General features: G+C 39.7%; 1 protein-coding gene across 1 annotated transcript in view; it reads left to right on the top strand.

Moving 5' to 3' along the window:
- MED13 (mediator complex subunit 13) overlaps nt 1-19,717 on the top strand; it is a 52,896-nt gene extending 33,179 nt beyond the window's left edge. Inside the window, exons 10-30 of the mRNA XM_005154339.4 lie at nt 1,638-1,854; nt 2,797-2,881; nt 3,185-3,306; nt 4,493-4,583; nt 4,782-4,996; nt 5,449-5,645; nt 6,858-7,774; nt 9,200-9,367; nt 10,413-10,636; nt 11,206-11,395; nt 11,936-12,401; nt 12,997-13,216; nt 13,810-14,001; nt 14,150-14,373; nt 14,827-14,969; nt 15,199-15,357; nt 15,452-15,637; nt 15,831-15,979; nt 16,228-16,401; nt 17,559-17,659; nt 18,316-19,717. Of these exons, the coding sequence (XP_005154396.1) occupies nt 1,638-1,854; nt 2,797-2,881; nt 3,185-3,306; nt 4,493-4,583; nt 4,782-4,996; nt 5,449-5,645; nt 6,858-7,774; nt 9,200-9,367; nt 10,413-10,636; nt 11,206-11,395; nt 11,936-12,401; nt 12,997-13,216; nt 13,810-14,001; nt 14,150-14,373; nt 14,827-14,969; nt 15,199-15,357; nt 15,452-15,637; nt 15,831-15,979; nt 16,228-16,401; nt 17,559-17,659; nt 18,316-18,448 (4,573 nt within the window). The 3' untranslated portion in view covers nt 18,449-19,717. The remainder of the gene's footprint in view (nt 1-1,637; nt 1,855-2,796; nt 2,882-3,184; nt 3,307-4,492; nt 4,584-4,781; nt 4,997-5,448; nt 5,646-6,857; nt 7,775-9,199; nt 9,368-10,412; nt 10,637-11,205; nt 11,396-11,935; nt 12,402-12,996; nt 13,217-13,809; nt 14,002-14,149; nt 14,374-14,826; nt 14,970-15,198; nt 15,358-15,451; nt 15,638-15,830; nt 15,980-16,227; nt 16,402-17,558; nt 17,660-18,315) is intronic.
- Nucleotides 19,718-21,314: the final 1,597 nt, after the last annotated feature.

Genomic DNA, 21,314 nt, shown 5'->3' with positions numbered 1-21,314 from the left:
AGTCACCTTGACTTTGCTGGGTAGGAAAGCTACAAGAAGCAAATATGCTGTAGCTGTTGGTCTGTTCTCATACACAGTTTTGTAGGTGTATCTTTCGTGTTCACCATGCACGTCTTGACTCTTTCAAGATATGCATTTATAGGATTTTTAGTGCTATTCTTTTTTGCCTTGAATTCGTTTCAGCCAACTAGAAAGATACGTTCTACTTCAAAACTTGCTTTTTTCTGTCCAAGGCACGGTCTGTCCTTGTATGGCTTCTGGTTTGATTTAACAACTTATTGAATGTATTTCTCTCTTCCCTCCCCTCCTGAGTATCTGACAATTTCTCTTCCTCTGTGGTCAAAAATACTGGAAAGCCCTACTTGCTTTTGTTATATATTTTTCTGGTGTTTAATTCCTTGTTCATAGAAAGTCATTCCCATCTTTTTTCATGTCCATTGAGTGCTACTTCACACGTCAGTGCCAATGGTGCTTGACACAAAGCCACCCATATTGCACTGTTGTCTGGGGCAGCTGTGCTGTGGTGGTCATGCCTAAGGCAAGACTTTATTGAGAGTGGATGACCAGCATGGGTGGATTTGACAGTGGTGTTGGCTCTGAGGTGTTTCTTTGGAAAGATTATTTCTAAGGAGCCTTCTGACAAAGTAAACCTGTTTCTGTTTCCTTTCTCATACCTGTAGTTGACAGGGATGTACAAGGCAGCGAGGAGGGTTCTGAGGGATCACTGTGCCTTTTTGTGTGCGGAATTTCAAGGTTGAACTCTTTGACTTGTTCTGTATCACACTTTTCATTATTTCTGATCTTTCAGAAGAGAAATGTAAGCTTACCTTATTCTAAACTCCAGATTAGTGTCTGCATGTAGTTAGGCCCAAACCAGGGCCTGCTAGTTGTGGGAGACAGCTTCTTATGTCCGTTTCCTTTTGGACAGAGGCTTGAGAAGGGAAAGAATAGACACATTAGAACCTCTGTTTGGACTTGAGGTATCCCTCTATCATCTGTATTCTTGCAACACCCCTTTTTCATTTCACACACGAGACTTCTGTAAATGCTTCTTGCTGGTCATTCTGTCGCTGCTTGAGAGGAAGGGGGTCTTGGAACAAGAAGAAATCCCTGTATTAGTCTGATACTCCTGAAATACTTTTCTTGCTTGGAGGAATACCTTTCTCACTTGGTGCCTTTTGTATACCTGGATATGTAAAATCAAGCTCTTAAAAAAAGAAGAATTCAGGTTTAATCACTTCTTTCTGATCATTTGTTTGGACATGGATGGGGCATGACAATGAGTAATGTTTTTAACCTGGTGAGTTCCTTTTCGTGGATATAGATAGTTTAATACATTTGTACTTTATAATAAATGACAGCTATGACCTGGGTTAAATTACTAATCTTTATCTGAATTGACAGTGCTTGAGGAGAGATGGGCAGAATGAATCACTGCTGTATCTGACGTGTGTGAGGAGGTTATATTAAATGACTAATGATTTAATCTTTTTTCCCCAAATCTTCTGAAACTGGGGTGGAATAGAAGAAAGTGGGAAGGGAAGATGCAGTTGTTCTTATAAAGGCTGTGTGTTAGTTCAAGTATTTCCACATCATAAATGACAATATCTTGTGATTTTTATTTTTCTTCTGTGCAGATTAATGGTGCAATGTAGGAAACCTCTAAAGGTTTCAGATGAACTGGTGCAAAAGTATCAGAGTAAAAACCAATACCTAGCAGCAGTAGCGACGGAAGCTGACCAGGAACCTGAAATTGATCCTTATGCCTTTGTTGATGGTGATGTGGAATTCTTATTCCCTGATAGCAAAAAAGATAGGCAGAACATTGAGAGGGAAGCTGGGAAGAAACACAAGGTGAGTAAAGGAGTGAGGAAACAAATCGGTGATGAGATTAAAACAAATTGCTTTAGTCACCAAATATAATTTAAATCCTTCTCTGTGTATTTAGAAGTACATTAAAGAAAATTGTATTCTAGCAGAAATGATCAATGAAATGATGCAGCATGCCTCTAGCTACACCTAAAATGTTTTTGGCACACTGATGGTGTTATTGCATTAGGGTTTATGGCTTATGCTGGGAGAACACTGCTGGAACAGAACAAAAATCAATCTATCTTTCTAGCCTTTCTGTAGAAATGGGTGATGGCAGGTGCTTGGGGAAGAGAGGAGGAATGAGGCAAATGCTTTGTCCATGTGTGGAAAGGTTTGGGGTAGGTGAGCTGAACTCTGGCGAGTTGCCTGCACGGTGAATTTAAATTTTATTTATTTACTGTTCCTTCCCTTTTCCCCCTACCCTGCTTCACTTTAGCTGGTACCAAGTTAAAGCAAAAGTACCCCCTCCAAAAAAGGAGAAAATATGCCTGCATTGGGAGCCTGTATATTAAACTTACTTATTAGGAGTAGTTGTGGGTGTATGCACTCCTGGTATCGAGAGTTTCATTTAGTAACTAGTATCATTAATGTGCAGCATTTGATAGCAAGTGTTTTTCAGTAAGGTGATGAGGAAGAAGCCACAGCTTGCTTTTGAAGTTTATCCCCAACACAGAATCTAAGATTTACATTCTTATCCATGCTCATCACCTGTGTGTGGCTGGCATATTGTCTGTATCCCGAGTTTCCTTCTCTCTGAGCAAATGCCTAACCAGACCCCCCAGACCCTTGCTGAGCTAGAAGGCTAATGAGAACTTGATACATTTGATATATATACAAGAATTCCCCAGGGAGATAAAATACCTTCCATCTTGCCAATTAATTTAAGCAAACTTCTGGACTTTTTGTTTGCTTGCTTTTTAATAGGCTGAGGATGGGACATCTGGTGTTACAGTTCTATCCCACGAAGGAGAGGATGCTATGTCTCTATTTAGTCCTTCTGTCAAGCAAGGTAAAGAGACTTATTTTTATCTTTTTTTTTTCCTCTTTTAATTATACTATATTAATGATCTCTTGAATATTCAGTAGATTCTAATAGGTAACTAACATTTTACTTTATAGTTTGCATTTCCTTGTCCCTTTGGAATTAGGAGTCTGTCTGGAACACATTTTCTTGGTTGCACCTTGCAAATAAATGCTGTCTATAAAATCCAAGTGTTCCACCCCCGCTGTGGAAATGGTTCTTAAGATGTCTTTATTTTTTTAAATGAATATATATTGCCCATGTTTTTCTCATGTTTGTTTTGCTTTATAGATGCCCAACGTATTGCTGCTCATGCTCGCACTGCATCAACTAGCCTGTTCCATGAAACAGACTTAGTGGTCTCCTATACTGACCTTGACAATCTCTTCAATTCTGATGAAGATGAACTAACAGTAAGTGATGTGCAAAAGCAGGGGCAGCTGCTAGACAAAAAGCTGTGAGGAACAAGTATGTCTCTTAGGGGCTTGGGTTTTTTTTTTGTTGGCATTTGTAGGAGATTGCAAAACATGCAGATAAGCAAGTGCTGTAAGCTCCTCTTTAGCAGATGTACTGTTCTAGTTGACTTAGACACTCATATTTTTTGATAGAAACAAGCTTTTGATCTTATATCCTTACTATCCAGACAGCATATGCTTCTTGAATATACCTTTAGGTATAGTTTTACAGGTTCAGCAGTGGTAGTAGTGCTTTTTTGATATGGTCTAGGTTCTGTTTCACTAGTCAATAAAGGTAATACCAAAATAAAACAAAAACTTCTGAAAGAGGCATTTAAACATGTGGACATTCTGCCAAGTAAGTTGCTTCATTGCAGCAGCTATTATCTTGGAACAGTTTCTCTTGCAGTCTCTGATGGCTCTGAATCCATTATCTTTCTAGTTTCTATTTCAATACTGTTTGTAATCAGTTGTCTTTCCCGAACTGTACTTTGCTCCATGCTTAATCCTAAATCCCCTTACCCAGACAAAATGCTCATCAACTTTAATGGGAGCTGTAGCTGAGTAAGGGCAGAAGGATCTTAATAGCCATCAAAGGTCATCATTATATAAAGCAAGTGGATTTTCTCTTAAAACATGAGGACTCTTTATTTTCTATAGCTGCTAGTACTGTCTAAACATTGTAAAATGTATCTCTTGTTCTTTTAATTTCAACAGCTTTTCTTCCCTGTACTTCTTGTTCCAGGATTTGTGTTTCTCTGTGTTTCTATTCCTGTTCATTGGTAACACCAGTAATGTTAGCATGGCTTTGGGAGCGTGTATGTTTTTCCTGATAGATTGTGGGCAGCCCTATTTAGCTTTTTTTATTTGTCTGCTAACAGGCTGTTATTTTCTAAGTAGTCTTTCATTTTAATAGCATCGTGACTTGATGGGAGAGCATTCTCTGAGGTACAGGTATTAAGGGAGGACAAATGTAACCCCAACTTACTAGCGCTGGCCTTCTGATTTATTTTCATTTTTCTAAATATTATACAAAGCCTCAACTTTGTATGTCCACTCCCCAGGAAATTTCCTGTTAGCAGGGAATATAAGTATGTGTTCATGTCTGAAGTGATTTTATTACAATACTACCTTTCTCTCTTAGCCTGGATCTAAAAGAACAGTGAATGGCACTGACGACAAATCCAACTGCAAAGAGGCAAAAGCAGGAAATCTAGACCCACTGTCATGCATAAGTAAGCTTTTTTGGTTTTGGTGGTGTTTTCTCCCACCCCTCCCCACCCTGAACAGAGTACTTGCTCTAAACATTGGACTGCTAGTATGTTGTGGGAATTTGGGAACATGTGTTTCATTTGCCCTACTGAAATGTTGAGACATGGGAAACACTTCCAAATGTTTTTGTGCTCTAAAGCCTCCTTCTAATCTGAAACTAGGCACTGCAGATCTCCATAAAATGTATCCAACTCCACCTTCACTGGAACAGCATATTATGGGATTTTCTCCAATGAACATGAATAATAAGGAATATGGCAGTATGGACACTACACTTGGAGGAACAGTACTTGAAGGGAATAGCTCAAGTGTGGGAGCTCAGTTCAGAATTGAAGTAGATGAGGGTTTTTGTAGCCCCAAACCTGCTGAAATAAAGGTAGGTACTGCTGATAGTCCTGATAAATGTTTTTAATAATTGTTGTTCTGTTTGTTACTTAATCCTGAATGGGAACTGTGGAAAATTAAGTACAATTTGTAACTTGTGTTCAGCATTACGCTGGGGTAGGTGGTGCACATTCTAGTAAGTAGTATATAGTATTTTACCACTTAAACATCAAGAAAGAGTAATACACAGTTACTCATTAGTAAGCTGAAGGAATGCATTAGAGTAATTGCAGTTCCTTGTTTGTTTTGTGTTAGCATATTGCTTTTTGGAGAGCCATGGGTGCAAATAATGTGTGTATACATCTAACTTCCTCTTTTGCAGCTATATCAGGATCTACTATTAAAGAACCACTGCTTGAACTTAGTTGTATATTTTTGAGAAGTGTTTTCATTGTGAAAGTGGTTTAATTTCCATGCTGATGTTTTACCATGTCTCACTTTTAGGATTATTCTTATGTTTATAAACCTGAGAATTGTCAAGCTTTAGTGGGATGTTCCATGTTTGCACCACTGAAGACGCTTCCCAGCCAGTGTCTTCCTCCCATCAAACTGCCAGAAGAATGCATTTATCGCCAGAGTTGGGCTGTGGGAAAGTTGGATTTACTTCCTCCAGGACCTGCCATGCCATTCATCAAAGATGGGTATGAGCTGTGCCACAGATGTTTAAGCTTTGGGAAGTGGTCAGTTATCCACACTATAGGAAGTACCCCTAAACTGTTTTTCTTTGGTAACTCTGGAATGAGGAATATTTCTAAAGACAAGCTGTGTTTTCTACAACTGACAAGAGCCTTTAGAGAAATCCTTATGGTTAAACCTTACTGTAGGAAATAGTCTTCTCAAATAGCTTCTTAACTGTGCGTACGTTTTATTTGTTGTCTCATTTAAAGGTTTCTTGGGGAAGCTTAATGGTGCAAGTCCAGTTTTAATAAGTAATGAAGATGGTAACAATCAAGATAAATGTAAACTTGGGAGTTTGTTTTTTTGCGGTGGTGTTGTAGGTACTGTAAGGACTTAGTAGGTGGTGCTTCTGTTTCTTAAATTGTTTTCTTAAATAGCAGTAGTTGGCTGCACTGGGAAACATTTCCTTTGATTGGAAGCTCTGCCCAATGTGACATTGCCTGATAACAGTAGTATTGCAGTAGGCATTTCTGTAATCTGCGTTTGGTAGTGATTGTCTTGCTGGCAGTTCATGAAGAAAATAGTTATTCCTCTTCTGCATTACTAGTGGGTACAAATGGATTAGGCAACAAGGAGGCTATGCATGTGTCGATAAAATGATATGAATATTAAATCTTGGTGTTGATACTGACATTCTTTCGCTTAGGGTCATTCGTAAGCAATATGTTTCCAGGTCTCATTAGCCTTGTAGGTCTTTAGAGGTACTCAGCTGCTTAGGAGAGCAAATGTTTAAACATTTCCAGGTGATACTTTCCTCATGAATCCAGCTGAATCTGCTGCTGTGATAGACCCAGTATGTTTTCTTAGTGTGTGTCAACATGATGTGTAAATAAAACATGAACAAGAAAGGTGTCCTTTAGACTCCGTACAACCATAGAATTTATAATTTATTCTGACCACATTTGTTCTCTGGAAGCTTTGTGCAAAGAAAAAGACGAAAGGAGGTGGGGAAAGATTCTTAAACAGTGCTGTCAGTGGGAGTCCTGCAAAGTCATTTAGAACAAATGTTCCTGGAGTTCCTTAGGGAGTGAAAATCTTGCTGTGGATTATGAAAGGCTAGTTTAAAAAAGCAAATATTAATTAGGAAGGTCCTTCCTTTGAAATTTGAGACTTACACTTCAAAACCAATATGTTGTATACTTAAAGTATTTCCTTCTTCTCCTGGCTGCTCTTAGTGATGGAAGCACTATGGATCAAGAGTATGGCCCTGCATACACGCCACAAACTCATACTCCATTTGGGATGCCACCAAGTAGCGCACCTCCCAGTAACAGTGGAGCTGGAATTCTCCCTTCTCCTTCTACCCCTCGTTTCCCAACTCCTAGAACACCAAGGACTCCTCGAACCCCTCGTGGGGCTGGTGGACCTGCAAGTGCACAGGGTTCAGTCAAATATGAGAACTCTGATTTATACTCACCAGCTTCCACACCATCAACATGTAGACCGCTTAATTCTGTTGAACCTGCAACTGTGCCTTCCATTCCAGAGGCACATAGTCTTTATGTGAATCTCATCCTCTCAGAGTCTGTAATGAATCTCTTCAAAGACTGTAACTTTGACAGCTGCTGCATATGTGTTTGCAATATGAACATCAAAGGTGCTGATGTTGGAGTTTACATTCCTGATCCAACACAAGAGGCCCAGTATAGGTGTACCTGTGGTTTCAGTGCTGTTATGAATAGAAAATTCGGCAACAGTTCTGGACTGTTTCTTGAAGATGAATTGGATATTCTAGGACGTAATACAGAGTGCGGCAAAGAAGCAGAAAAACGCTTTGAAGCTCTCAGAGCTACTTCTATTGAACATGGCAGTGGAGGGCTGAAAGAACCTGAGAAGCTGCCTGATGAGTTAATACTGCTGCTGCAGGATCAGTGCACCAACTTGTTCTCACCGTTTGGAGCAGCAGATCAAGATTCCATTCCCAAAGTTGGTGCAGTTAGCAACCTGGTACGTGTAGAAGAAAGGGATTGTTGCAATGACTGCTACTTAGCCTTGGAACATGGACGGCAGTTCATGGACAATATGTCAGGAGGGAAAGTTGATGAAGCACTTGTGAAAACTACTTGCTTGCACCACTGGTCAAAAAGAAATGGTAAATATGGAAACCAGTTTGTTTTCTACTTATCCACCTATGAACGGGTTTTTTTAAGGGTTTGGGTTTTGTATTTTTCCTTTGTGAATATTAGATGCTTAAGATTGTTTGTTCCACCTGTGTGCTTGCATAAACTTCTATTTTAATGGTGTTGAGAATAACCCTTCCTTTTACGTTCTGTGCTGTACACTACACCAAGCAGAGTGCAGGCCTTGGCTGCCATCAGCTGTAAATTCCTAAGTGTAATGTAAGACCACAGTAACTGTCCACAACACTTCATGGGGCTTATTCTTTTAAAGCAGCTTTTGGTGACTGCATCCACAGAGGCTCTGTGGAATGAGTGTACATAGGAAGTGTAGGCGGTTCAAATGGTGACTGTACTGTCAAGGCTACTGTGGCAGAATTAAACAAGATCTATGATACAATTGGCTTCCCCCTCCTTGAGGGTGGGCAGAACAATAGTTTAATGGCATGTGTGGCAAATAAAGCGTTTTCGTAGCCTTGACTGTATGTTGGTCTGCCAGAGATCCTTGGATTTTTCCTTCTAGGGTCTAACTAATGAGACACCATGTCACAAATACTCTTTACTGTGTGTATTTGTGTACTTCTCACAATAATAGTCTTTACAAGTAGCAACTCCAGCAGGGTCAACAGTGAAATGTGAAACTTCTGTAGCAGTTAGCTGCAATTCACAGTTGTTAATGAGGATGAGGAGGACTAACAGTAAAACACAGCTTGGTTTCTGTGTATCAGTGGGGGTTAAGTTTAAAAACACAGGCTATGGATGTTTTCGGGCACCCAGAAAACTGAGTGTTACTGTGACCTTGGTATTTAGGATAAAAATATGTAAAGATACTTTTAAACAGAAGGCTGTGAAATTATAGCCATACCACATTTTGTGTCAGCTTTTTATTGTTAAACACTGTGTACATTAAATGGCATAGTGGTGACAAGCTGATGAAATGGGCTGTGACTGTTTGATGCTTCCCTCGACTTCTGTGAAGTGAGCACTGGGTGGCAGTCTGCCTAACCCTCCTTTATTTGGAGGGGAAATCCTGTAGTTTAAGGGTTGTACAACGTGGTCTTATGTTTGGGGTTTTATTATTGCTTTTAATTTTAGGGGTTTTTTTCCCCATAATTTAAATCAAGCTGGTAAAGCTTTCAGGGGAAAAACTCTACATGGAAACGAATAATGATAAAAACCAATCTGTGTGTTTTCTAAGTGGCTGAGAGGGGAAGAAGAAGAATTCTGAGTTTGTGGGCTTAGCGTGTTACACCACGGCCTTTGGGTGTCCTGCGTGTACGTTTTGGAAGATAATGATTTAGTTTCGAATCAAGGTGATTTAGGATTCTGGGGTGTTTGTGGAGGGCTTCATTGCATCCTGTTGTTGCAGTAGGGCCTTGACGACTTTCTTGTCCTTGCAGTTGTGGATGTGAGCATGCAGTGTTCCCAGGACATCCTCCGCATGCTGCTCTCGCTCCAGCCTGTCCTTCAGGATGCAATTCAGAAGAAGCGGACGGTCCGGTCCTGGGGTGTGCAGGGACCCCTCACATGGCAGCAGTTCCACAAGATGGCTGGCAGAGGCTCTTACGGTAAAGTGCTGCCCAGTAGGCTCTGGTCTGTTCACCTCTGCCTGCTCTGGCCACCAAACCTCAGGGTCTGGGTGCTGTGTAGCCTGCTGGGATTCTAGGCAGCATTTGTGACCTTTCCCTACCCTAAAAAGAGCTATTAGACAGGGGGGAATGAGTTGAAGATGAGTTTTAAAATGAACAGCCTTGATTGCCCTGTCAATGTACAGCTGATGCTTCTCCAAGTGAGGGACTGAAATTGCAAAGATGGATTTAATGTTAAAAACAGAGTAATTGCTCTGGGTTTTGTTTGGTTTGTTTTTTTTTACTCAAAAGACTCCAAAAATAGCATAGTTAAAACTACTAGCTTTGAAATGCTTGAAAAAGTGTGCTTTATTGCTCAGTAGTTTCAGAACTATGTTGAAGATCTGAGGTTATCACACTGTTGTCTCTGATAAATATTGGGAGTGGCCAACACATTATGCACGTTTACAGATACAAGGTAAATTTTGTGCATTTGCGATTTAAACTGACTTCATTAGCATATGAGATTGATTTACCACTGTGTAGAAGAGTGACCTTTTACCAGCAGATCTTTTGTAGCTATATTTAGAACACAGCAATTATACATTTACATGTACTATAAATGCATGTTCAGTGTTGGTTTGTCTTCCTTCTGCGGTCCTTAACATACCTGCTTTGACTATGTACATTTCTTCCCTCTGGTTTTTTGATCACCAGTTATGTAGGCTCTCCTCTTGGCCAGAAAGATCTGTTCCTGATTGTCTGTATACTGATAGAAATAGTAAACAACTGTGAACTTCTTGAGGTCCCAAGTGATTTCAAATGAAAACAATTAGCTGATGTTTTTTTGCAGAGGGTTGGATCATACATGCAGGTTTTCAGTTTATATCTGTTAAAATGAGAACTGTTCCATTTATAACCAGTGCTACTTCCTGTTAGATGCTGGGAATGCTCGTGTTTTTTTTCTGTTCGTGTTTCCTAGAAGCAGGGTGTTAATTTTAAGCTTTCTGCTTAATATATTGGAAAATGTGTCTTGCTTTTCCAGGAACTGATGAGTCCCCGGAACCACTGCCAATCCCAACATTTTTGTTGGGATACGATTACGATTTTCTGGTGCTGTCTCCATTTGCATTGCCGTATTGGGAGAGGCTGATGCTGGAACCTTATGGATCTCAAAGAGATGTTGCTTATGTTGTGGTGTGCCCTGAGAACGAGGCTCTGCTGAATGGAGCAAAAAGCTTCTTTAGGGATCTGACTGCAATATATGAGGTACATTATTTATGGCAGTTAGCAGTGAGATGGAGTTTTTGAAAGACTGTGTCTAATACAAGCTCATAACTACTCATCAGGCTTGTCTCAGATGATATAAACACTTGCATGGAATGCTATCTCAGAAAGCTGCTAGAAAGGATTTTAGGAATGGGCACTTGGAAGATAAAGGGTTGCTCATGCTGCTCACTGTTCCTTCTGGTAGTAGCTGTTTTGAGTCTTTATCTGATAAACGCCACTCAGTGGTAAAACTCTGTATTACCACTTCAATTGTTTTAGCTGTAATTAATTAATTAAATACATGTATCACTTAGTTTGTGGTTAAAATTAGAGTAGATGATGTCTGGACCTGGTTTTCTTGCATTTAGGAAAACCTGAAAATAAATTATGAAATCACTATATAGCCTTTCAGAGTGGTGTAGTCTTCTAGGATTAATGATATTCCAAAGTAACATTTTATTGAACTATGAGTTCTCTGTTTTTACACATATATGATCCTTTGTGTGATATTAAACATTTTTAAGGCTTACAAATTCCTTATCTTGCCTCCTCTGTTTCCTTCTTTTCAGTCATGCAGGCTTGGTCAGCACAGACCTATCTGTAAGTTATTGCCTGATGGAATCATGAGAGTTGGTCCTACTGCTTCAAAGAAACTTTCTGAGAAGCTGGTCACAGAGTGGTTCTCACAGACATCTAATGCCAACAACGAAGCATTTTCCAAACTCAAACTATATGCTCAAGTGTGCAGATATGAGCTGGGTATGAAATTTTTCTCAGTGTTTCTTATTTCATACAATTACCACTTAATCCATTCCAGTAGAGGGGTAAGAGACCATTGCCTTCATTCATTGAGTCTTATTGTTTGTTGTGGTTTTCTGGTTTTAGGCTTGAGGGGGGAAAAAAACCCCAAGCCCCTGACCTACTTAAATACATGCTCAAATGGCTTCTTACCATCTATCAGTATCTTTAGGGAATGGCAATTTTGCTGCCTGGCAGGGACCTGGATTGTCTTTTTGCACTGGGAACTTAGGTTGTGAAGCAGTGCTTTCTTGCAATTCAACATAGCTGAAAAAGAAAATGTTTTTTGGGTTTTTTTTTAAATAAAGTATTTCTGGATATTTCTGAAAGAGTCTTACAAGAATACTAGAATTTGAACATTTAGTTACAGGTATTTTAATTAGAGAGGTAAAATATATGCTGAAGGTTTGCTCTCAGTTTTGTTAAAATTATAGGCGTACATAGATGAAGTAAGCTTAAAAACAGCTGCAATATAAAATTTATGCTCTTTTCTGGTTTTAGGTCCTTATCTCGCTTCTCAGCCTTTGGACAATTCTTTACTTTCCCAAATAAATCTGGTCCCTCCCTCCAGCCAGCCGGCCTCTGCTCTGCCCCCAGTGACAGCTAACACTGGAAATCCTAACACTCCGTCATCTGCTCCTGCAGCTCCCACCAGTAGTACTATTACAGTGACATCAAACAGTGCCATGTCTTCTGCAGCTACTACAGCTAATTCGACGTTGACCACCACTGCCCCATCATCCTCTTCTGCCAACCTAGGCAGTGGGATCCCAACAAGCAAGCCTTCTTCATTTCCACCTTTTAGCAGTATGAACAATACCACTTCTGCCTCCCTGCCCACTCAGGCTGCAGCAGTCCAGAATGGGCAAACAGGAGGACAGCAGCAACAGCCAACACTGCAAACAGCTGGGATGTCTGGAGATGCTACTTCAGCACCTGCACAGCCCCATCCAGAAGTTTCTGAAAGGTAACGAACCGCAGAGTCAGACCTTCTTTGGCTAAAAAAGAACCCCTCAGCTCAACTAATGTGAACCTGTTAATGCTGCTCTTGTCCCTTTAGTAAAAATCCTATATAAGAAATAGCCACAAGGCTGCTTTTCAGAGAGAATGAGATTTCCTTCATAATGGAGCTGAACTTTCTGGTTCTGATCTTAGCTGCAGTTCTAATATTATCTCAGTGTCTGTTGTGGTACAAAAATAAACTTTAAAATTCACCAAACTATGCACTGTCAGCATCTTAAAGTTCTATTTTCTGTTAATGAAGTTATATTAGTAAAGACAGCTCTTACTGAGAGACCAACCTTGTAAATGCTCTTGTTCCCCAGTTAAAGCAATAGAGTTATGTGCCGTTGAGTTTCTGTAATAAAGAAGGCTAAAGCAAAGACAAGCAATGCTGAGTTGCTGATAAGCTTGGATACAAGAATGAAATAAACAGACTGTTTCTTACACCACAGTTGACTTAAAGGTCTTTCAGATTAATATTTGACAATTTGATCTTAGTTTTAAAGTAAATCAGTATAAAACTTGGCTTTTTGTAACTGGTTTCAAAATTTCATTTCCAGCACTATGGATCGTGATAAAGTTGGAGTCCCTACAGATGGAGATTCACATGCTATCACCTATCCACCTGCAATTGTAGTTTACATTGTCGATCCTTTTACATATGAAAAAAAGGATGAGAACAGCAGCTCATCTAGTTTGTGGACACTTGGACTTCTGCGCTGCTTCTTAGAGATGGTTCAGGTTCTTCCTCCTAACATCAAGAATATAATTTCTGTGCAGGTGAGCTAACGTTTATAGAAACATATTGAGCAAAGTATCTTTGGCTTTGGTTATGTTTTGGAGGCGGTAACACCCTTGAGGTGAGAGTTTGCTTTGTAAACATTACTTACAATTTTGCTGCTGTTAAGTCATGAGGATTATAGTTTTTCAGAGCAGTTTGAGTGTAATTAACCAAAGCCAAATCCTGTAGTAGATTCCAAACTCCTCACTCCAATAATGAGTAACGCGTAGGAAAGCTGCTGGAATCTGTGCTGTTGGCCTGACCCTGCTGAGTGTTCGATAGTGCTCCTTCCTGGTAGACATCCAACTGTGGTGCTGTCAGCAGCTGCAGAACAAGTTAACAGAGGACATCTTTTTGGAGAAATCATTAAGATTCTCTTCTAAACAAGTAATTTTTTTCTCTGAGGAAAATTTCAAGGAGAATAATCCCTTGAAGTCCCACATAGCTTTGGAAGAAGTGGCAGGAGATAGCCAAGATCCAGACTGCCAAGTAAAACTCTAAAAGCTGCATACCCAGACACTAGCTCAAAAGCCATTTTAATCTAAGGATGAAACAGCAATTATTTTGTTTTCCCCTCTGTAATCTGTTCTAGATTGTCCCGTGTCAGTACCTTCTCCAACCTGTGAAACATGAGGACCGGCAGATTTACACTCAGCATTTAAAATCTCTGGCATTTTCAGCTTTTACTCAGTGTCGGAGACCTCTTCCAACTTCCACCAATGTGAAAACGTTAACTGGCTTTGGCCCAGGTTTAGCCATGGAAACGGCTCTTAAGAGCCCTGATGTGAGTATTGTTAACATGATTGTGTAAATATGCAGATCGGAGAAATGTCCGTGTTTATTAAATCACTAGTTCTTTCATGTTAACTAACTAGAGTTCTTAGGAATAATTGCTTCTTGAAACTTCATTGTGTGCTCTGTCATTTTTATAGAGACCTGAGTGTATTCGACTATACACCCCTCCTTTTATACTGGCTCCAGTAAAGGACAAGCAAACAGAACTAGGAGAAACTTTTGGAGAAGCTGGCCAGAAGTATAACGTGCTTTTTGTAGGCTACTGTTTGTCTCACGATCAACGATGGCTTCTTGCATCTTGTACAGATCTCTATGGAGAACAGTTAGAAACTTGCATAATTAATATTGATGTACCAAACAGGTAAGAACAAAACTATTACATAAATTCTTAGCATGTGTATCTTTTCATTCCCATGAAGAATTTCATTGTTTATGATGCTGTAAGAATAACTCTGACTTTTGCAGACTCTCTGTGCTGCAACACTAGCTAAAGCAAATGGGTAATTTCCGTATTACATGCATACTGGTTTGAGTTAAATTTCTAGAAGAATGTTACTTGATTTCATGTGATTCTTGGGTGGTTTTGTTCTTATTCACACCCCACTCCCCCATACACTTAACTGGCTTTTGATGTCAGTGTTAGAATGTGATTAATTACAAAAACCACAAGCAGAAGTTGCAGTCGATGTACTACAATACAAACATAGCTGGGTTCTGGGATTGTTCAGGTTAATGCAAATAAGTTCCAAAAGTGGCAATAGAAACTTACTGCAGATGGGTTCTAGCTTTGTTTTCTCCCCTTTCTTAATTCTAGAGCTCGCAGGAAAAAGGGTTCTGCCCGCAGACTTGGTCTTCAGAAACTCTGGGAATGGTGCTTGGGACTTGTGCAGATGAGCTCTTTGCCATGGAGAGTTGTAATAGGTCGCCTGGGAAGAATAGGGCATGGGGAATTAAAAGGTAACACTGGCATTTTTTAGAGTCTAAAATCAATTTGAAGCTTTAAGTTTTCAGTAATATAAAGTGTCTGTCCCCACTTCTGGAAGAAAACCTAAATAATTTGAGTTCCTTTGTGTATTCTGTATTAAGACTTGAAGTTTACACCAGGCTCTATTTTATGTAGAAATGTATTCTGCAGCAAGCATTGTTCTCCTAGACAAGCTGTATGCTGTATCATTTATTCCCTCAGACTGGAGTTGTTTGCTGAGTCGCCGAAACCTTCAGTCCCTTAGCAAGAGACTAAAAGACATGTGCAGAATGTGTGGTATCTCTGCTGCGGACTCCCCCAGCATTCTCAGTGCTTGTTTGGTGGCAATGGAACCACAGGGGTCCTTCATTATTATGCCAGGTATTTGACAAGCTCTCTCTTCCTCTTTTTTGGCAAGAGAACTACTAATTTGGGGTTAACAAAACTAAGGAAATACTTGATTTCTCTCCCAAAGATTCTGTATCGACTGGCTCTGTATTTGGACGTAGCACCACTTTAAACATGCAGACATCTCAGCTGAACACCCCACAGGACACATCATGCACTCATATACTTGTGTTTCCCACATCTGCATCTGTGCAAGTAGCATCGTCAACTTACACCACTGAAAACTTGGATCTGGCCTTTAACACAAACAATGGTTAGTAGGTTGGATTTATTCTTGCTTTAAAACCAAACCCAACTGAAAAAAGACCCCTTGTCACTACCCCTATAATAAGACTTTTATTCTAATGAGCCACAAGACTGATATGGAAAATCACTTGATTTCAGAATGCATTATCATTTACTGTACACAGCATATAGACATTCACTGGTCTTTTTCTTTTTTCAAGATGGAGCAGATGGAATGGGAATCTTTGACTTGTTAGACACTGGAGATGATCTTGATCCTGATATTATAAATATTCTTCCTGCATCCCCTACTGGATCCCCTGTACATTCTCCAGGGTCCCACTACCCCCATGGAGGTGATATGGGCAAGGTAACTATAAGAGTAGAACCAGGGGGGCTGAGGGGTATGTTTGGTTCGGTTTTTTTCCATCTGCTAATTTCCCTTTGTGGCATGAAAGGTTCCTACAAAATGTTTTGAATCAATTTAATATTGGATTGTCTTTGCAAGATTCGTGTAATGCTTGGGTATTTCAAAGTGCTTTGTGTTTTGAAAGCTACAGATAATTCCTATCAAGTTTGTGCTGTCCTAATATTAAACCACTGCCTGTTGTTTCACAGGGTCAAGGTACAGATCGATTGCTTTCAACAGAATCTCATGATGAAGTAACAAATATACTGCAACAGCCATTGGCCCTTGGCTATTTTGTGTCAACTGCCAAAGCAGGTCCATTGCCTGACTGGTTTTGGTCAGCGTGCCCTCAAGCACAAAATCAGTGTCCCCTGTTTCTTAAGGTACTGTAATTTAAGCCATCTTCCTGGGCAGTCTGACATAGAAAGTTGTGGAGTGTGCAGGGATCTGAATTACAAAAGCTATTATGTTCAAAACGAAGTTGCAGCATGTCCCTTGGAATATGTGTGCTTTAGCTTCAGGAGAGGTTGGGTGTTAAATTTCTGAGCTTTGGCTTTTTATGTTCACTCGTTTTTAAGGGAAGAAAAAGGATTAATGGAAGTAGCAGATGTTCTGGAGGGTTCTGCGCTCTTCCAATGGTTTCTTCACAGTAGTCTGGGCTCCTTTCTTTCTCTGGCTTTGTGTTACAGTGTTTTTAAGAACAGGCTGAGCATCTAGACGGATCTCTGGTTAATGTCCCACTCCTGTCGGGACTGGTAGAGAGAAAAGTACACAAGTGCCATGTAATATGTAAAAATTACTGGGTATAAATATAACACTATTTATGCATTGCAAAAAGCACAGAAGCCAGGTTTCCGTGTTGGCTGCTGCCAAGTGATAGCCATTGTATCATCTGTCTGGATATTACCTGATTCCCTTGTCTTTTTATGGTACAGTCAAGACATACTTGGCACACTTAAGGCTACACAATAGTACATAGAGAAAAATTCTGTATTAACATTATTCACTTTTGACTTAAATTAGGATCTCTAATACCATGCTTTATTTTCTGATGGTACAGATATATCTTCTGCAGCCTTATTTGTGTCTGGATTAGCCTTGGCCTAAGGTCAGCTGTGGCTTTGCTATAAGACATATTTTTGCATAGGAGATTTATTATTTACCCTAAGCAGCTCTTTATATGGATTATAAACAGACCTGTCTTATGGAAAGCAACTGAACTTCCGAGTCCATATGTTATTAGATGTCTTGGGCCATTTGATTTGCTTTTTTTTAATAATCACTTAATGTAACAAAGGGATTAATTTTTTTCCCTAACATTTATTATACTACTAGCATTGTGCTTTTAGAAGAGATCTGCATGCATTTCCTTCATATCTGGTCATTCCTGAACCTGTTAATGGCCTAAGGATAGGGTTTATTTTGGCTTCCATGTCAGAGAATAGAAGGTGACTGCAAGGGATGGGCCAACAACACAGAGGGAATAATAGGCTGTAGTTGAACAAGGCAGTAACTGCTGGCATCTTCCTTTCTTTCCCAGGCCTCCTTGCACCTCCACGTGCCTTCAGTGCAATCAGACGAGCTACTCCACAGTAAACACTCCCATCCACTTGATTCTAATCAAACTTCTGATGTGCTCAGGTATTTATGATTGATCACTTGCAAAAACATTGTGCATTGCTGCTGCAGTGAAGCTGCTGTTTGTTTTTCTTGCTGTTAGCTTTTTTCTTTGTGTTGCTGATATCCTTAATATATCAGAGACAGAATAAATTGCTGTGCTTGGAGTGATTAAAAGATGGCTTTATCAGAGAACAGCGCGATTAAACACAAACATCTCTAAGCCCTTCTTGAACTAATCAGTGTTGATTGCAACTGAAAATATTTGAAAGACAATGAATTCCTCAAACCAGAAGAGAGTTTGGCGTGTAACACACAAGACAGTATGTAGATCAGTGGAAGACAGTTACCGTTAAGCAGGGCACTCTTGTGGAAACACTGAAATGCTGAAATACAAGAGTCTAGACTCATGTAAGCACAGGGAACTTGCTGAGAAAATGCTGGTTTTTTGTCTTCTTGAGTTTGGGTTCTTCTCAATATGTGAACCTCTTGATGTTAACTAAGCACAGAATTAAAGTTTCCACTGAGCTGCTTGTAGTCATTCATAAGGCATGTTATTTCAGAACATTGGCAAACCTGTTTTGTTTTTAATGCCAAAGAAACTGGATTATAGTATATTAGGACTATAAAGTGCTGGTAGAAAAATCTGTTGGTTTAATGGAAGCTTGTTTGCTTTTCAGGTTTGTTCTGGAACAGTACAATGCACTCTCCTGGCTAACCTGTGATCCTGCAACCCAGGACAGACGGTCATGTCTCCCAATTCATTTTGTGGTGCTGAATCAGTTGTATAACTTTATCATGAATATGCTGTGATCTTCATCTGACGTTTGCAAGACAAAAATGAGGAAAAGGGATATTTCACTGCAGGACTACGTTATAAATCTTCTCAGTGCAAGTTGTTTGTGATGGGGTATGAATCTTGTTACTTGGAGCAAATATTGGTTTGACTTGTGAGAGGGGCAGCTATCACCCTGCTGTCTTTGAGTCATTGACTATGGGGGACGCTTTAGAATGATGATCTGAAAGTGTATTATAACATTTTTAGTAGCAAAATTAACCATTTTTCCCCAGCCACAGTATTTGTGAAGAGTAATGAGCCATAGTACCCAGTCATGGTTAATGAATATTAAAAGCATGGAAATGAGAAGAAACATGAGGAACAATTAAGTTTCAACCTATGGCTTCAGAACATCAAGATGTTCTTGTATTGGATTATAGTACCTAGTATTCAAAAATGCCTGCATCTCTTATTTATTGTAAGTTTTTAAATGTATAAATTGTCTTATATTTCTTAACCTCTTTTATAAAAATTTTCCTAGAAGGTTTATACTGCCTTCTTGCTTTAAAGCAATTGGTCTAAAATATATGTAATCGTCTTAATTAAAAGTTGCAGTAGGTTGCTTTTAGAGTATTATTTTTTTGTAAGGGGTGGGTCGGGACAGTCAATTTGTATTGTCTTGATGTACAGTTTAATGGGGATAGAGGGGTTAATGTCCATACCATTGTGTGTGGGGGATTTACAGCTAAGCTGTAGTTGCAGAGTACATGTACAGTAATGAAGTTCACTGTGTTTATATAAATGGAAAAGGTACCGGGTCTTACAGCATTTTATATCACACCTTTACAGAGTAACAATGGCAATATATAAGTGATATTGTAGGTGGTTTAACTTGTAGTGAGAATAAAATGAATAAACTCTTCAATTGAAGTTTGTGTTATGGTTCAGGGCTGTGGCTAGATTCTCAGATCCCTTTCCAGTATACAAGTTTGAATATCACAAGAATATCTATTGTGCATTCTTGTTACCAAGATGTTCTTGGCACTGTGGTGACTGTTGTTTTCTTCCACATTTGTGATAAAACCTGAATCCGAGGTGAAACACACGGAAAACTCTTGATCTTATCCAAAGTCTCCTGTAAGGCTGAAATTTAGCCCAGCTCTAGCCATTTCACAAATGCAAGACTAGTCAATCTTGACTTTAAGATTGGTGTGTGTTGAACTAAAATGTGGTGTATATAGATTCTCAGTGAATTCTGGTCTTCAGATTTTATTCCACTAGTAAAAAAAAAAAACAGCACGAAACCCTGAACATTTTCCTTTTTTCATGTATTTTTGGCACTGTGGTGAAGGTCCCAAGTATCAGTGAATGGCCTTCCCCATAACCCCTTTTCAGGCTCTGGCTGGGGCATGTGCCAAGGAGGCTTCGCCCTCCCTAAGGAAGGGACTGACAGATCCCAAGGCTTTCCTAAACGTCTCACTCTACAGTGACCATTTTTCCTCAGTAGTTTTCCTCCTTTTTCCTTGCACACACCCAGTGTCTGATGCTGCTCTAAAATAGCCCCTACGGGTGCTGAAGAGCAATTACATTTGTTTTTTCTGGGTTCCTCATCTGACTGCAGCGAAAACCCACATCCTGGGTCTTAATACTGCCCTTCTCGCTGGTTTAAACTGTTAAAAGGAGCAAGTTTTAAGATCCATTTGTGCACCTATTGTTAATCCTCTACAAGGAAGGAATCGCATTTATGAAACATAGTGTTTTAATGGAAATCATGTTTGTAAATGCAGAATACCTGCCCGAGATCATTTGTCACATGAACAGTCTCACTGAATTGTGTATATACAATATTAGCAACTATGCTGAGTTTTGTATACAGAGGTACAATTGGTGATGAAAATTCTCAGTCATTCCTTCAGAATAACGTGACTGCAATCAGAAGTTTGCATATTTTGATAGTTAAGAACTGGGGCTGTCTTACTTTATCTTGGTAATGGTAACACCACAGATGTAGCAGCACATTATTGTCCTTCAGAAGGGTTTGGTTTTGTTTTGCATTTGTCTTGAGATTTTTGAAGTGGAAAAGTGCTCCTAAAACTGGAATTTTCAAAGCATATGTCCTTTTTATATTTTTAAGCTTTGTTGCTAGGTGGTCATTTTTAGCCCTGGCTCAGTTTAGCCATGTTCCAAGGGACAGGTTTTGGTGTGGCTTTGAGTTCAATCTGACTTGTATTCATAAAGGTAAGTGAATCAACTGCCTGCACACTGGTGTAACTGTGTTACCTGGATCACAGCCTTCCCAAGGAACCTCTCCAACTGTGAAAGCAGCCGGTTCCACACTGCCCTGCCAATCCAGTTAAAGTAAATTTCAGTGTTGTAATCACTGGGTTAAAAAAGTTCAGCTAGGACAGAACATGAGGGTCCTTTCTGGAGTGTGAGTCACAGCCAGCACTGTTCATATCAAACCTGCCAGCACCATGGAGTCAACTACTGCATTGGGAATCCTTTTTTTTCTTGGTTAGTTACTCCCATTTACCTGTTTGAAGAGCACATAATGGCTGGTTAATGAATGAAGTCGTCACAACCTGGGTCACTGGGGCTGTTTAACAAGTACAAGCTTAAATCTTTGAAAATAAGCTTCTCAGAATGGTCTTGCAAGAAAGCATCACTCTGCGACAGCACCCTGTTCTGTGGCTGGTGGAGGTCACCTCCTCTGACGTATCCACTGAGAGAAGAATCTGGGCTCCCTCCATTCACATTAAAACCACCCATTTTAACCTAGATGCTGCTGTGTTTAAGTCATTTACTCACTTTTGACTTGCTATTTGAACTGGATTTCTAACAACCCTGCTGCTAGGCCAGCGGGCCCCCAGTTGTACTTGCAAACAACCCTTACATTTTAAA

Source organism: Melopsittacus undulatus, chromosome 13 (assembly GCF_012275295.1).
Source record: "Melopsittacus undulatus isolate bMelUnd1 chromosome 13, bMelUnd1.mat.Z, whole genome shotgun sequence".
Taxonomy (NCBI): domain Eukaryota; kingdom Metazoa; phylum Chordata; class Aves; order Psittaciformes; family Psittaculidae; genus Melopsittacus; species Melopsittacus undulatus.
The sequence above is the reverse complement of the archived record's forward strand: the minus strand, read 5'-3'. Positions and strand labels throughout refer to the sequence as shown.